The sequence below is a fragment of the Drosophila erecta genome, unplaced genomic scaffold, assembly GCF_003286155.1.
Source record: "Drosophila erecta strain 14021-0224.00,06,07 unplaced genomic scaffold, DereRS2 tig00000092-arrow-pilon, whole genome shotgun sequence".
Lineage (NCBI taxonomy): Eukaryota > Metazoa > Arthropoda > Insecta > Diptera > Drosophilidae > Drosophila > Drosophila erecta.
Window position 1 is genome coordinate 2,016,810 of NW_020825207.1, and position 16,390 is coordinate 2,033,199.

Genomic DNA, 16,390 nt, shown 5'->3' on the forward strand with positions numbered 1-16,390 from the left:
TGAGCTTGTAGTGGCTTAACAGAGCATGTCGTTAATATCTCAACGGGTCAACTCGGTGTCGGGCAAAAATCACTGGTTCCTCGGCGAGAGAAGTCCATTATCCCAATGATAACTTGCGTACTCCGAGTTCACAGAGGCTGCCAGGCGGAGCTAATGAAATCCAATTGAAACGAATTGTTTCCTGAACAACTGCGAAATTCGCTTGCAATGCGGATTAAGTTTTAAAATTGTATTAATTACGGGCTGTAGCCCGCTTTATTTATTGTTTAAAGTTTGATCTTAAATTTAAAATGAATCTAACTCCAAAGCTGATTCTACTTACACATAAAACTACGTTCGATACTTTTTGAATGAAGTTATCACTTGTAGGACTTTTTATTGAAGTAATTTAGCAAAACATTTTTTAAAGATATCTTTAAGGTGGGAATTCAAATTTTGAAATTCAACTTTGTGAAACCATTGCAGCACGCAGCGTTGCCACCTTGCAGAAGCCCAAGTCCACGGCTGGCCACTCTAACAGCTGATTTTTAACAACAAAGGAAAACAATACGCGACCGGCTTTTCATTTTGCACGCATTCTCCGAATTTCCCTGCTAAAACAGCCCCTTGAGTGGAAAACAAGCAGCCAACTGACCTGCCACATCCTGCAGCCTTCGCATGAAATGAGCCAACACGAACCGATTTAAAGAAAAGCGGTAAACAAGGAAAATGTGAGTAGGTGGCGGGGGTGGAAAGCGCCGGAAAACGCGGCAACGTTCAAACCGCTTCGGATTTTCCACTCCATTCGAGTGGCAGCCGAGCAGCAGAAAGGACACGCGCCGCGCACCGCTGGGGCAGCAAATCCTAGGACCCAAACAAACAATAAATCGCAGCGCCTCGAAAAAACGCCAGCTAACTTCAAGTTGTGTTTGCTATTTCAGCGCCATGGAGGACTTCGCCAGCATAAAGCCGCACAGCTCGGTGGTCAAACTGGCCTCTTGCCTGGAGAAGATCTACGCCAAGGTGGTGGAGAGCCGGGAGAAGCAGGTGCCCGAGCACCAAATCAAGGAAATCGAGTTCCTCAAGGCGCAGTGCAAGCACGACCACATGCAGCTCAGCCTGATGAGCTGTCAGACGCTGGTGCGCCTGGTGGATGAGGGCGTCCTGGAGGCCAACGGAGTGCAGAACAGCCTGCTCTCCATGCTGGCGAACGCGGGGTGAGGACAACGGAACGGCTATCTGGCCAGAGAACCCGCCCACGACCCACATACATATGTACATACGTGTGTGGCTCGATTCCGCAGGGCGCACCTTTGAACTTCCGGAGGTCTGCAGCAGGCAGGAGGTGGAACAGCAGGGCGACTGGCGTGCTGGTCTATCAGGCTAAGTGGAGCGCAGCGATTCCAATTGCAAAATTGCACACTAAGGTGCATAAATTAGCCAGTCAGAGTCTGGCTGAAACTCAAACAGCGTGGATTCCCCAGAGCAGCCAGTTAATTAACGCGCCATTTAACGCCCGCCACCAAGTGCCTCCAACATTGTCGACCCTCCTTCCGGCCGTCGACGCACGCAATCCCTCGCATTTCCGCTGGACGCGTGCCCCAAATTAATTGCCCAGCACTTGGCACGTCATGTAGCAAATGCGCAAATGAATTATGACTCGCAGTTGATCCAAAATCCCAGTTGTTTGGCATTGACTCGGTTTCCGCTTGGCCGCAATCCGCAGTCGTCAATCTTGTGGATCAACAGCGATTATGGCTGGGGCCCGTAAAAACTATTAGCCATTTCCCGCCACGCAGCACTACACCCACATATCATATCCCTCAGCCTTGACTGGCAAATATTTGATGTATGCAAAGCAATACTGAGAACTGAAAAGTCTGGCATTGAACTTGAAATGTTTGCGCAGCGACGAAGGACGAACAGGCGGTCATGTAATACCGGAATTAACCTTGATAAGCCAGTCCGGTCGAGCTGCAAGTGCAGGCAAAAAGGATTGCATATTAATTGGCCTGCAATTAGAGGCCAAACCCAGGCGACTTGTGGCCACAGCGTGAATTGTAATTACCTCGTCAAACGCAAAGCGATTTACTCCACCTCCGCCGTAAAAGAGGCTTCCGTCCTTGATTGCTGATTTGCAGCTGCTACTCCGGAAGGGAACGCTAAGCGGCTGTTTCAGTCGTTCCATCCTAATGGTTGCAGGAATTGTAAACGCCCAAAAGTGTCACTCTTAGTTTAAGTATCTTAACCTGTAATCTATGGCTACCTTACACCACAATTTGCTGATCCCTTTGCTTCCAGTCCAATGCACTTTGCCATCATCACGGAGAGCATCTTGGGTCTGCAGCTTTTAAGCCTGAAACGCCGGACCTCGTCCCTCAAGGACCAGGAGTCCTATCAGTGCTCCTATGGCCTGAAGACGCAACAGCATCCGCTGATCTCGCTGCTTCAGCACTCTAGTGCCAACATGCACGATGTGGCCAACAAGATCATTGGCATTTGTCAGCACCACGACAAGGGGTGAGTTTAACCTGGCTACTGGATTGGCGGAGCGTGAATCACATATCCTAACTACATTCGCAGCATTCGGGACTACAGCATAGAATACCTGAGACCCGTGTTTCTTTACGTGCTTTGCAATCCCCAAACGCTGCACGATGTAAAGCCCATTTGGACTTGTGTGCTAAATCTCAGTGGAAAGCAACCGGAGGCGCGAGCTCTGATGCAGGAGCTATTGGCGTGGAGCAAGTTCAACAACGCGAACACTTGCCTGTGCACCAGCATTCTGGTCATTGAGGCCATCGACCACTTTCTGCAGCGGGAGGACCACGCGCAGTCCATTGATTTGGGAATCTATCAAGCCTGTCTCATCAAACAGCTTGCCAGTTACGGAATCGATCCGCGTCCAAGCCTGCAGTGCCTGCTCCGAGTGCTCCATGCCACGCGCGAGCACACGAAGGACCACTACCATGTCCTCTTGGTTCTTCTTGCCGAGGTTTTGCACGTTCTGTCCCCATTTTACCTGGCGGATCTGCTGCGCATTATCGTTTTCGTGGTGGTGCAGGAGCGCTGTGGCCATGAATACATTCTGAACATGTGTCTGGACGGAATTATTCAGTGGATGTCTCAGACTGCATTCATACCCGCAGAAGGCCTGGCCTTGGCCCATCAGATAGTCGAAAGGGTGTTGGACACTGAGACTTCGGACCAGGAGGCAGAGGTAATCTCCACCAAGCAATTGAAGCCCGCCCATATGCGCAACTATCACCCGGACATTGCGATCGCCTTCGATTTGGCCACATTGGTGGAGTCCTTCGACGCCTCCGACAACCAGGATGTGTTTGCATTTGTGGACGCCCTGAATGTCAAGGCCAATTCGGTATTCTGCCAGCGCCTGCACCTCTTTCTGCGCGCGCTTTTCCTATCGAAGAAGCCGCCTGTGGACTGCTGGTTCAAGATCTACGAGGTCATACTGCAAATCGTTAAGGTCAACGAGGGCATCGCCTACGATTTCCTTATGACATACATTTTCAAGCTCGCCCACGAAAACAATCCTGAGCTGCAGCTGGAGCTGCTCAGAGGATTGGCCAGCTTTGCAGTGTGCAAGGTAAGTGTGCCCCATCTACACCCTTACCTTTGATTTATACATATATTGTTTTAAGGACAATGTGCCCATGATACTTAACACCATACGAAATCTTTCCACCGAGAACGGCACATTCTGCGTGGACCTATATGTGCGCCTATGGCGAGTGGAGACGCGTACTTATCCCTTCCTGCTGAAGCAGATTGCCCAACCACTGCCGGACAATGACAAACGCTGGGAGCTGCAGATAGCCCGCACCCATGCTATGCGGGAGATCTGTCAGGAGAAGTAGCTTTGAAATTACCCTAACCCAACAGACTTGCTGATCGACTGACACTCATTTCCAGGCCCACTTTACATGGCTCGGAGCTGCTCCCGCATCTGAGCAACACCCTCAACCATTCCTCCGATGAGGCGGGTGATCTGGCCACATCCTTGGCCCTGGATGCCATATACGCTTTGTGCGACAGTCACACCGTGAACATTGCTTCCACCTGGCAGGCGCTGGGCAGTAAATTTCGGAACGAGCTGCGTCCGCAGACGCTGAAGTCGCTGTACAGGCTCTTTGGTCTCGTACCGCTGCTGCAGACTCCCACCCTGGAGTACGAGAAGTTGGCGGATGATGCACTGGAGCAGCTGTGGCAAGCTATTAGTCGGCCGGGCACGGATGCTGCCCAGGTGCGGAATGCCCTCGTTGCACTCAAGAACTACGAACCGGGAGTTACTTTAAACCTACGCCACATTCCGGCTCAATTTCGATTTGAAATCGTTGGAGGGGGAGTAGGAGCTGGAGGTCCCGGAGGTCGAGAAGTTGTGGATCTGCAGCAGGAGACGGTGCCCGGTGAGGTGTGGGTGCAGCTACTGCAGAAGATACGTCCGGAGTGCGGAGACGCCGCGGCGGACTTGATTTCCCATCACATAGGCAGTGAGATTGGCGCGTTTCGCAGCGGAGTCTACCGCCTGCCCGAGGGTAAGCCGGAGCCTCGGAAGCTCGTGGGCTTGTTTGCCACCAGTCCACTCCGGGCTGTGACCAACTACCTGGTGAGCCAAGCGCGCTTTGGAGATTACGTCCCAGAACCGTATGCCGTAACATTCGCCCTGCGGTCGCTGTCGAAGAAGTTTCCCAAGCCCATTCCGCCACTGGACTGGAGTTGCCTCACCAGCTTCTTCCACTTGTCCTTCGATGCGCGCAGATATTGCATCATAATTGCCAAGAATCAGGCCGTTAATTCGGGAACCGCCAAGCGTCTCCTGGAAAATTTCCTGATCGACTTTGAGCCCAACTGCTTCGAGGAGGATCTGTTGCTCCTCTTTTCATTGCTGCCAGAAATTGCGAACAGTGTGAGCCTTCAGATTCTGAAGAACTTTGCCGAGAAGGTGGCTGTCTACTGCTTCAAGGAATCGCAGATAAATGACTTTGTTGAAGGTACGTCCAAATTTGCTTTGATTTGAATGAAACATTTCTTGAAACCTTTGACTTCTTTTTAGGATGCTTGTTCGAAAAGTTTTTGGAAAGTGTCAAGTACATCTTCTCCGGCAAGTGCGACATACCCGAGGTGCTGGACGTTTTCACGCTGATTGTTGAGCGTTACATGGACTCTATGAACCTGGACTCAAGGCTCTTCGAACGCTATACGGAAGTGGTGGCCACACTGCATCCGAATGCCATCGATGGTCTAACGACGCCAGCCAATTGGTGGGAGACGCCGGTGGGCAAGCTGAAGAAGGCCACCATCATTCGATGCTATTTGGTTTTGTACAACGACAAGCTTCCAAATCCTCTCAAGTGGCTGACCCCCATAATAGATGCCTATGAGAAACGAGCGGAGGAGCGGCCTTTCTTCTACCGCCACCTGGCAGCCACTCTGTACGCTTTTGCCAGCGATGAGCACTCCAGCAACTGGATAGCGGAGATGTTCCTGGAGATCCAAATGCTCTTGGCCGAGGCATCCAACAAGGAGAAGGTGAACAGGGCGCTCTACCTGCTGGACATCTTCATCCTAGCCGTGGATGTGCTCTCGGGCTGTGCCGTGCTGTTGGGCAGCGTGGATGTGGTAGCCACGGACGACAAACAGCGACTGTCGCTGTTCCCGGAGAGCTTGCAGTACCTGTGCGATCACATCTTCTGGAAGGATCAGGAGGCTAAGGTTTGAAACACTCTGGTTGCTGTTCCCCTCAAAATACCAATGAGCATACTTGCAGATATACGAATTCCTCTTCAGTCTCTATAAGCACGCGACCATGCCGTCCTCCTATGCCGATGTCTTCAGGGAGGCCATCATCTGCTCCCGGAACAAACCCTATTTTGATAGCAAGGGCGTCTGGACCAAATACGTAGGACTGCGTAACTGAACAGGACGACCACTCACCGCATTTAGACCCTTCCGCCCACGCCTGAAGTGCACTTAAATGGCTAGAACCAACCGCCTACCGTCAATGTTAGTCAATTTTTGATAGCCATCGCGATTGTTACTTGTATGTGTTTGAACTTTAACGTACATTAAATGCATTTTTGCGCACAATATTTGAACCTGCCAAGGGCTGCCAGATGGGCGAAAAGTGTGGCCGCTGATAGCAGTCGAAAGCCGATAACTTCGGGGATGGTTCTTATCGACTGGAGCACACCCCTAGTTCGGACAATCGCTTAGAAGAATTTATTATTATTCCGGAATAATTACAAAAAAAAATGCAATAAAACAGAAAACACAAGTGCATTTCAACCAAATTAACGGGGATCCCTTGCGTGAGCTTGTGAACCGGTTGTCGAATCAGTGCTAAGTGACTTTGTGGCTCGTTTTCACGTGAGGCAACAGGAAAACCCAATCAAAACGTAAACAATGGACGAAATAAAGCTCGCCAAGGTTAGTTATCAGCTTAATCAATGCGATAGGGTGAAATGCAGCCAGGGTCATCACTCGGCGGCCACTGTGGAGCACCTGGCCGGGATGCCGCGAAGGGGCAGTGAGTCATCCAACTGGGGGGCTGGCCACTGGGAAATCGATGGAATGGGTGCTCCACCTGACCCTTTCCGTGGGAAAAGTACCGGCTACTCCGCCCACACAGGTGGGAGCTCCTGCCCGGAAAGGTGGGAGCACTCCCAGAAATTCAAATCTATCATTGCGGAACCAAAACATGCGCAGAGAATGCAAAAGTAAATAGGTTTCGGCCCCTCTCTCTTCCCAGTAAAATTAACCAAAATCCACCCACACAGCCTCAATTTTTAACCGTGAAAAGTCGTTCATCTAAATCAGTGGAAGGTTCTCTCGGCGGCCAAAAGGAAGGTTACATACACTTCTGCCCTTTGACGTGGCCTATTTAACTAGGTTCGTGTTGTGGCCGAAGTTGATAGGATTCCCGCATCCCCGAAATGAGTTAGTTATCAGGGCAAGTGTACAAACTTATTTGGACCTCAGAAGGCAACGAAACTTAAATTGATTCTTAAATTCTTACACAAATCGCTAGAAAATGCCCAAATGTTGTGCTCAGCTATTTGCATTCTAGCACAGATAGTAAAGATTCTTGCGTATTCAAAGACACCTTTTAAGTAATTGTAAAGTAAATAATTAAAGCGAGGCATTAGTCATTTCAAATAAAAATCCCTCATAGGTAATATTGTTTATCTACAAAATGTAGCATTACTTATTATTGATGGGTTTTTGTGACCTATATTAAACCAGTAACTTGTTACTTAATCATCAAGTATTAAATCATGTTGCTGTTTACTTAGGATGAACCCAGTCCTTACAGGGTATTTCAATGTAACAAACTGCCCAATTTGTCCTCTCTTTGTTAGAGAGAGAATTTCCCCAGGCAAATTTCCCCAACACAAAATCGTAGCGCGCTTTTAAGCGCGCGCATTCATCGCAGGCAATTGAGTTTCAATCCATCGCTCGACGGGAGCACTTCGTGCTGCCACAACCAAACTACACACACTCATATTGGTGTGGGAAAATCGCAGAAAAAGGGAAAATCGCACAGCAAGTCGCAGTGTATAGCGCGAGTTTCGCGCTCGTGAGGCAGGCGAAAAGTGAAAGTCCCAAGCCCTTCCACCCATACAAACTCGGTTTGATTCCATTCGAGTTGCCAGCACACGATTGCTGCTGATTCAAAATCAATAAAGCGGCCATCCCATTATGGACTTCACCCGATTCATGAACAAGTTCAACGAGATCGAGCGCCAATTGTCCCCCACCTCCGCGCTGCGCCTCAGCTTCGACAACATTTCGCCGGAGACGGAGGAGCCGCCGGACGGCAACAAGAGGCTGTGGGGCGTACCCGTGCCGCCCTTTGTCTCCGAGAAGGTGGTCTCCTGGATCGAGGAGGAGTTCAACGAGGCTCCCCTCTTCTACAACGGCAACAGTGTGCTCAAGAAGGTAACCCATGCAAATCATGTCGAGGAAATCGAGCTAATTTGCCCATTTTACCCATGGCCACCGGCTACTGGCCGGAAAATATGCAAATCAGCATCGAGCACACAGGCAATAAGCCCGGGGCTGCCAAAAGCTGTTTTCGCCCCTTCCCGAAACCCGTTTCCCGTTTCCTATTTGGGTCATGTGTAGGAGCAGGTCCTGGCCAGGACCATGCCGACTGCATCGAGCGCCATGTGCGTCACCACAATCACTCCTTGGGGCACCCACAAGTTTGACAGATTGTTGCATTGTCAGCAGGACACTCGGCTCCGGAGCTCGCTCAATTAATGGGATGGGTTTTCCATCAAAGTCGCAGATGCAACAGCCATCGGCTGGCAAATTGCACTCGTACATCAAGTGCAGGCCAGCGGACGGTAATGGTCAAGGTTCCCATGTTGACCACCAATGGACTTTGGTAGTGCATGGTACTCCATGTGCACTATACGTAGATTGAATGGATGCAATTGATTTAGCCTTATTTGTGTGTATCTAATAATTCACGTTTAAAAATGCTTTATTTATTCTCTTTGCTCTACATCAAGTATGCGCCACGTTGCCAGCAAACTGGTGGCCATGATTCAGCTTCTGCATGTGCAATTTAGCTTTTGTAATCGAATTAAATACTCGTGCATGGGTGCAAAACCATAAATGGAAGCAGGCGTAACTCATCCTAAACACGAATGACATTTTGATGTAGTAACTGAAATATCTCGCTGATCTGCCAGCTTTTGAAGGTTTTTCCTGTTTAACAGTTCGTACCTTTCAACGACATTAAAGCTCGAACCATTTTTATGCTTAGTTGGATGAATTTGTTAGCTTATATTCAGGCTTCAATTTGCATGTTTAGCTGCCTGCCCGCTGGGCGAGAGTAATGAACTCCCACTGGCTAAATCAGGCAATTAACTAACCTTATCTAGCCCGACAATGGACCCGGCTCAAACAAAGGCCTCAATCTAAGTGACATGAAAGGAAATTAGTCCGATGATGAACGGCTCTCGGGAAATGGAATATGTAAGCCTCCTGGGCAATAAAAGCCGGCGCAGACAAAACGGAAAAAGGGAAGCGGTGGGTGGCATGGCCGGGAATGGATGAAATGGGCTGGGGAATCTGGCCTGGAGGACCATCAAAGAAATTCATGAGCCGCCGGTCGGTTGCAAGCCAACTAACCGCAAGGGGCACATGTGCCTATCCTTGGAGGTGCTTTAAAGTTGACATATCCTCGGCTTTGGTGAATGCTTGATGAAGCTTCCTTCTCGCTGAAAGTTGATTGAAAAAGTTTACTCCTTCTTCGCGCTCATGCAGTTTATTCCTTATCGCATGTCGAGTGGGCTTCCACAAAACTATATGGATTCCGCTGACGTCAGCGGGCTCAGCTGCAGTGAAGCGGGGAAGTTTAAACCGAATTGTAACCATTTCCATTCTCTCTCTCTGTTTGTGCAGGTGGAAAATGTGCGGATGATAGATCGCTACAATACCAAAAATCCCACGGTGGGCACCCTCTATCTGACGGCCACCCATCTGATATTCGTGGAGCCCGACAGCAACAAGGAGACCTGGGTAAGTGGCCCGTAATGACATCATCAATGCTGTAGCACCCAACCGAAACTGGCGTCGTTTGGCAACTTCCTCGAACTTCTGCGGCTGGAGTGGCAAATGTGGATTTGCGTGGCCCACAAAACGTTTATGTGAGTCACCACTGTGCTTGCAAATAAGACTGCTGCTGGCGAACGTGCTCAAATGGGTTTCTTTTCGGTTTAGCACCGACCTCGCAGCTGTCAAAAAGTTTAGAGCCCCTCTGGATGCCGACTAATGTCTTGGGTTCGCTGCATTTCCTGTGCGCCTTCTCCTCCAGCGGAAGACAGCGGTTGAGTGGCGAAAAGTTTCCTCAAACAAGTCTGCGCTTTAAGTTTCTTGTTTGCCAGCGCATTTAATTCGCCCGCTGCAATCTGGCACACAAAGGAATGTTTGCACAAGCGTGTTGCGTATACGCCCCATTGCACGCAAACAAATTGAATTCGTTCAGCCTTGCTGTCGCTGCAGGAAACATCTCTTTAAACTCGCTGCGAATAGGTTGAAAAGCTGCTGCAGCTCAGTGCTCGTTGTTTGTGTTGGCGAATGCGATTTTTTCCAGCGAAATTGAAAGGATAAAGTGACAATAGGCGGCCTGAATAGTCGCGAAAATCCCTGGCTTAGCGTCATATTGCACAATAAGTGCCCGACAAGCTCATATCCTTTGGCACACCGCCGCTGTCCTTTGCTGCTCAAATCCCTGCACATGCGAGTGCCACTAAATGCGTTTAATTATTCCATCCGTGTAAGTTGCCCACTGCGTATACGTAACGAGCTTTCTGGCCGGAAGCAGGCAAGCATTGCATTTTAATTGCCCCGCCAAAATTGTATTAATTATGCACTCCCCGGAGCAAGTTGGCGTATCCGAGTGCCACAAGTGGCCCAGGAGCGTAGGTGTCGGGACTCCGGATGAGACGCACTTGCGGGGCCGCGCAAAGTGGTTAATTAAAAGTGAAAACACTTACGATCCGAGTAAGCGAGCCGCCGTGAGGGGGCGAAAAGCAGGCAGCTATCGATTTTCTGCGTCACTGAAAACTGGTTGCTTAGTTCCTCATAATCCGGCAGCTCCTCCCCGCTGGCATTCCTCCCCTGACTCAGCTGGCTCTGTTTTTTTTACTACCCGCCACTGGGGCGCATCAATTATTTAGTGGCGAAAGCAGTTCTGGCCAGGCACGTAGCCGGGATGTCCAAGGGGGAGTTGGTACTGCGAGCGTTGCATAAGCGACATTCGCCTTGGGCGAAGTCACGGTCGTAAGCTGGTTTCTTGAATGTTTCGCTCACCAAGGGGAGCAAACCATAAGCGGCAATCATCCGAGTAGCTGGTAAACCCATTTTCTATAGCTTTATTAACCGCACTGGACGTTATATCCGTGTGTTTACGCTTTTCTGCCATTTCAGATCCTGCACATGCACGTGGCCAGCATTGAGAAGCTTCCCTTGAGCACGACAGGATCTCCGCTGCTCATCCGCTGCAAGACCTTCCTATCCGTAACTTTCGTCATTCCCAAGGACTCCGAGTGCCATGATGTCTACACCTCGCTGCTGAAACTGTTCCAGCCGGGTAAGAACTCACAAAACACAACACAAGAGTGCGGCCGCCATTCATAAGACAATATTCATATAACCCCGGGCAGTGTCCATCAACAAATTGTATTGCTTCAACTACCAGCCGAACAAGGATGACTTCCCCAAGAACGCCGGCTGGGACTACTTCAAGCTGGAGGCCGAGTTCAAGCACATGCTGGTGCCCAACGAGGCCTGGACCCTGTGCTCCATGAACGAGAAGTACGAGCTGTGCGACACCTATCCGCGTCAGATTTACGTGCCCAAGGAGGCCACAACGCTGATGCTCATCAGCAGTTCGCGGTTCCGCTCCAAGGGGCGGCTCCCAGCGCTCACCTATCTGCACAACAACAAGGTGATGCTAGAATAGAACTGCTATTATCAGCATAAAGAGCAAACATAATTGACTATGAACCGCTTAGGCCTCCATCTGCCGCTGCAGTCAGCCCCTGTCCGGATTCAGTGCCCGCTGTCTGGAGGATGAGCAAATGCTGGAGGCTATACGCAAGACGAACTCAAACACGGACTACATGTATGTGGTGGACACACGACCGCGGGTGAGAGTGAATCCTCCCGGGAATCCCCCGGAGCAAGCATATGCAAATAATCCATTTACGCCGTTTGCAGATTAATGCCATGGCCAACAGAGCCGCCGGCAAGGGATACGAGAACGAGGCCTTCTACGAGAACATCAAATTCCACTTCCTCGGCATCGAGAACATCCACGTGCAGCGCGCCAGCCTGCAAAAGGTACTGGAGGCCTGCGAACAGAAGTCGCCCACCATGAGCGCCTTCATAAATGCCCTGGAGTCATCCGGCTGGCTGAAGCACATTCGCTCCATATTGGACACGTCGAGGTGAGCGAGAACAGACAGGAGAATCCTACTGGTCTGAGTTGTAAACATCCCTTTTCTGACCCTGCAGCTTCATCGCCAACGCCGTGGACAAAGGCGTCTCGGTGGTGGTCCATTGCTCCGACGGCTGGGACCGTACTGCCCAGGTCTGTTCGCTGGCGCAGCTGATGCTGAACCCCTACTACCGGACCATTAAGGGCTTCCAGGCGCTGATCGAGAAGGACTGGCTGGCCTTCGGCCACAAGTTCAGCGAGCGCTGCGGCCATATCCAGACGGATGCCCGCGAGGTGTCGCCGATCTTCACACAGTTCCTGGACTGCACCTGGCAGCTGATGTCGCAGCGCAGCGAGGCCTTCGAATTCAACGAGCGATTCCTGCTGATCCTGCACGACCATGTGCACTCATGTCAATTCGGCACCTTTGTGGGCAACTGCGAGAAGGACCGCTTGGATCTGAAGCTGGCCGAGCGCACCTTTTCACTGTGGGGCTTTATGGCCAATCACCTGAACGAGTATATCAACCCGCTGTACAAACCAAATGTGGACGAGGCCATTAAGGCCAACCTGGCACCGCAGTGCATCAAGTGAGGACTTCCTAGAGTGAACCAAATCTTATATAAATTATTCAATTCTCGTGCAGATTCTGGCGCGGCATGTACAGTCGCTTTGAGAGCGGCATTCATCCGCGGGAGCCACTAGGCGACCTGCTGCTCGATAGCAAGGAGCACTGCAACTCTCTGGAGGACCACGTGCAGCATCTGACCAAGCGCATAGCCAGCTTTAAGAACTACATCTCCAAGTCGGCCAAGAAACTGCAAGACGCCACCAGTGCACCTGGCAAAGTTAGCAAGGAGCTGCCCAGCAACGAGATCAATGATAACAAGTGCGAAAGGAGCCCATATTTTTGAGTTCAGGATGAATCTTATACAATCCATCCTTTATTGCAGATACAACTACGATAAAAAGCTAAGCGAACTGTCTGCAGCCGATGACGACCATCCGCTTAAGGCCAGCAACATGTCCTTCGCCAGCCTGTCGCTGAGCGCGGAACAATCCAGTCCGCCGCAGGCGTTGCCCGAGGAAATCAACTCCGTGGCCGTAGACTGGAAGCCCATGCGCAATGTGACAACCTGCTCCTGCTCCACGCCCTTCGATCAGTTCAGCAAAAAGGTGGGTACTCCACGTACTCACACAACTCTTCCAATACTTATCCAATCCTCGAATAGACACACTGCTGGCGCTGCGGGGACATCTTCTGCGAGCGCTGCATAGACAAGAATGTGGCTCTGCCAGGACACGACAGTGGAAAGCCGGTGCCAGTGTGCCGGGGCTGCTTCCGGCAAATGCAAAAGCAGAGCCCATAGAGTATCAAAAAATGAGGGCAGGATCAAGGAACGAATGTGGAACGAACGAATGAGCGGAGCTAGGATGTGCGATCGACATGGAAACGCTATTAATTATATTGTGTGTATTTATTGTTGCATTTGTAGCTTTAGCTGCTTGTAGAAGCGCATTCTAGTTGCTGCAAATGGAAATCAAAAGAGTAAAACCAAATCAATCCACCAGCGATTAGCTTCCAGGCATCATCCTAGTCTATAAGCCGGGCACAAAACTGTATTTTGTTGTTAGAATCTAGAGCTACTAATTTGCCAATCCCAGCCCCCCACAAGGAAAGTACAATTAGCTGTCAGAGCAAACTTGCTCCTGATCGAAATACTTATTATTTCCGAAGAGCGAGTTCTCCGGATGTACAGACTCCTGGGCCTAGCCCTTCTTCGCAGCAGCGGCCCTGGCATCCAGTATATTCCACTAGCATTAACGTGCAACACATCCGTAAATTATGAAAACTATGCAATCTTGTTTGTCGATTTGATCAAAGTGTAATAAAAATTATTTATTCAACAACTGCGAGTTCCTACTGAGCGATCGATGACGTCTGATTAGTAGCCAATGTCTGGCTTGATGCGGAGAATGACCGGAACACTGGTGCAGGGCAGAATGGCCACCTCGGTTACCACGGCACTCACCAGCTCCGGCGGAGTAATGTCGTAGCTGAGGTTGAGCGGCAACAGCTTCCCTTTGGCCGCCCAGTTACTTAGCTGGCACTTGTCCCCGCGCACCAGTTGGTTGGGATCGCTGAGCTCGTTGTAGACGATGGCGTCCGTCTGGAAGCGCTCGCTGAACTTGTGCGTCTCGCAGCACACGAGGACCGGCACGTTATGAGCATTGGCCACCAGGGCCACCTGGGCGGTGCCCGTGCGCGCCATCACGTATCCGTTGGCCAGCAGGGCGTGTGCACCCAGCAGCACCTTAGTGGCCTCCGCCATCACATAGCCCACGGCGTTGATCAGCACGTAGGTGCACGGTATTCCGTTGGCGTGCAGTCGGCGCAGCAGCTCCTGGCCTTCGCATCCGGGTCGGGAATCGACTACAATCACCCGGAAGGCCACCTGGCGCCGCTTGGCCTCCTCACAGATGAACTGTATAAGGGAAGAGCAGGCAAAGGTCAGCAGCACGTCGCCATCGGTGATCTTTTCCTGCAGGAAGCCGCTGATCGCTTGGGCCGCCTTGCCGATTTGATTTTCAATGTAAGTATCGATGAAGTGGACAAGTAGCTCCTTTAGCTGTTGCATAAATGCATATTACCCATTGAGTTAACAATATTGTAAAGTCAAACGTACCTCCGTTTCGGGAACATCCGATGGTAGCTGGGTCAGTTGGTTCTTGAATTGTTTGTAGGCATTGGACACAGACACAGCCAGCGGTCGGCACTTGTGGAGGTGGTCTACGTGGTGCTTCACAGCGGCGTCTAGGCTGCGACCGAACTCCTTCTTGGCGGGCGTCTCAAAGTCGTGGACGACCTGCCGCAGTGCGTGCAGGAAGGCAATGCATCGAGCATTGGACCCGACCACCGTGCGCCTGGCGTACTGGACACCCAAGCGCGCAATGCTCGGATGAACGAGTGGATCGTTGATGAACTGGCTGTCTTCCTTGGCGCACACCAGGTGGTTAAACAGCTTCACCCGGCAGTCTCCATTGGCCGTGCTTGCTGGACATTTGCTGGGATAACTGATTACGGCTGCCTTAGTGGGGGAAACGCTCTCTCGTTTCGATTCCTTGGGAACAGCGGTGGGTGGAGTCTTGCCTGCAGGCTGAGCCTTTTTAGTCTGTCCCTGCGCCTTGGCTGCTCGTTGGGCTTCCTGCAAGGCTCGCCGCTCCGCTTTGCTGAGTGCCGGCTTCTTCTGTGCAAGAGGCGAGAACAACTTCAACTACAAAGCAACAAAAGTTTAAGTTAGGGGGCCATTACCATTTGCTGATTTGCTTCTGTTGCCGAAGGTGCAGCATTGGCTGTAACTTTTTCTGACACTTTCAAGTCAGCCAGCTGTTGTAAGACGCCCTCCACCTTGGCTCCTCCGCTTTTGCCAGCTTTCTTGGCCGCCTTCTTGGCCTCGCGTTCAGCCTTGATCTGCTCGCGTGATCTCTCCCCCTCCTCCGCATCCTTGCCATTTACCGCAGCTGGCTGAGTCGGCTTTAAAGCAGCTGCATCCGCCTTTTTGGTTGTGGTGGTGGTCGTCAGCTTGGTGGTTATGGTCGTCTGCTCCACCTTGGTGATGATTTTGGTGGCCGAAGTAGCGGGAATGGTCGAGACAGTGGTCGGAACAGTGGGAGCGGCAGGGGCGTCGGCAGTAGCAGTCGCAGCATTTTTCAGTTTTTTAGCCTGTTTAGCCAGCTTCTTCGCTTCCCGCTCGGCAATTATCTGGTCACGAGTCTTCTCCGTGGCCACTGCATCCTGCTTTCCGGGCATTGCACTCGCGGCCTCGTTGGCTGAGCTCTCTGGGTGCGTTGGATGGCTGTCTTCCAGGCGATTTCGTTTGTTGCGCGGTCGATTGCGTTGCCTTTGCTTCTTGTGCTTGCTCTTCAACGTCTGGGCGTCAGTCTGCAGATGGGGAATACGGAATTAGTTTTCAATGTGACAACATTTAAGACTATCAAACTGTTTGCATCCAATACGAAATCAAATCGGCAGACATGCTAAATCAAAACCAAATTTTGGTGTATAAGTTGCTAAGACTCAAGCTAGCTACCTGTGGCACCCGTTCGCTAGTTAAAACCATTTTGCAAGCTTGAAAAGAGAAATACATGGCAATTTAGGTGCAAAAGGATGTGAAAGGTTAAAGGTTCAGACTCCTTTGGCGGTGTTATTGAGTTCCAAGCTGGATCTTACGGCTCTTGGTAAGCATGAGGCTGCCTTAAAATGGTTGACAGCTTAAGCAGTGTACTCCCTGTTTTTACCTTACGATCCTTTATAATTATTCAAGAAAAGAGACTTGAAAGTTTTGCTCACGATGGCAAAAAAAACGTCCACCAGCTGATAGTGCTGCAAGTAAATCGATAACCCCTTCGATTGGCAGCGGTAAACACATGGACGGC

At 50.8% G+C, this 16,390-nt stretch overlaps 3 protein-coding genes across 8 annotated transcripts; 2 read left to right on the forward strand and 1 right to left on the reverse strand.

The window, feature by feature from the left end:
- The first annotated feature begins 506 nt into the window (after positions 1–506).
- Positions 507–6,079, forward strand: LOC6547807 (focadhesin). 3 transcript variants are annotated; one of them, XM_001976364.3, is made up of 8 exons: positions 507–710; positions 921–1,196; positions 2,281–2,499; positions 2,563–3,586; positions 3,642–3,853; positions 3,913–4,991; positions 5,054–5,712; positions 5,768–6,079. In XM_001976364.3, exons 2-8 carry the CDS (start codon positions 925–927, stop codon positions 5,915–5,917), a joined length of 3,615 nt encoding a protein of 1,204 aa, XP_001976400.1. In that variant the 5' UTR covers positions 507–710; positions 921–924; the 3' UTR covers positions 5,918–6,079. The 3 variants fall into 3 exon arrangements, with proteins under 3 accessions (XP_001976400.1, XP_026836625.1, XP_026836626.1); XM_026980824.1 differs by lacking the exon at positions 507–710 and having other exon boundaries at positions 772–1,196; XM_026980825.1 differs by lacking the exons at positions 507–710; positions 921–1,196 and adding an exon at positions 1,210–2,218.
- Positions 6,080–6,145: 66 nt separating this feature from the next.
- Positions 6,146–13,861, forward strand: LOC6547905 (myotubularin-related protein 6). 2 transcript variants are annotated; one of them, XM_015156068.2, is made up of 10 exons: positions 6,146–6,426; positions 9,415–9,531; positions 10,942–11,104; positions 11,178–11,461; positions 11,529–11,663; positions 11,734–11,963; positions 12,031–12,543; positions 12,600–12,842; positions 12,907–13,129; positions 13,186–13,861. In XM_015156068.2, the coding sequence occupies exons 1-10, from the start codon at positions 6,403–6,405 to the stop codon at positions 13,321–13,323; spliced, it is 2,070 nt and encodes a 689-aa protein (XP_015011554.1). In that variant the 5' UTR covers positions 6,146–6,402; the 3' UTR covers positions 13,324–13,861. The 2 variants fall into 2 exon arrangements, with proteins under 2 accessions (XP_015011554.1, XP_001976399.1); XM_001976363.3 differs by lacking the exon at positions 6,146–6,426 and adding an exon at positions 7,445–7,938.
- On the reverse strand, positions 13,819–16,389 carry LOC6547904 (translation initiation factor eIF-2B subunit delta). Of its 3 annotated transcripts, none has more exons than XM_001976362.3 (5): positions 16,253–16,389; positions 16,045–16,082; positions 15,267–15,896; positions 14,641–15,201; positions 13,819–14,583 (listed from the first exon to the last, which is right to left on the reverse strand). In XM_001976362.3, exons 2-5 carry the CDS (start codon positions 16,072–16,074, stop codon positions 13,900–13,902), a joined length of 1,905 nt encoding a protein of 634 aa, XP_001976398.3. In that variant the 5' UTR covers positions 16,075–16,082; positions 16,253–16,389; the 3' UTR covers positions 13,819–13,899. The 3 variants fall into 3 exon arrangements, with proteins under 3 accessions (XP_001976398.3, XP_026836628.1, XP_026836627.1); XM_026980826.1 differs by having other exon boundaries at positions 13,864–14,583; positions 14,641–15,198; XM_026980827.1 differs by lacking the exon at positions 16,045–16,082 and having other exon boundaries at positions 16,253–16,386.
- Position 16,390: the final 1 nt, after the last annotated feature.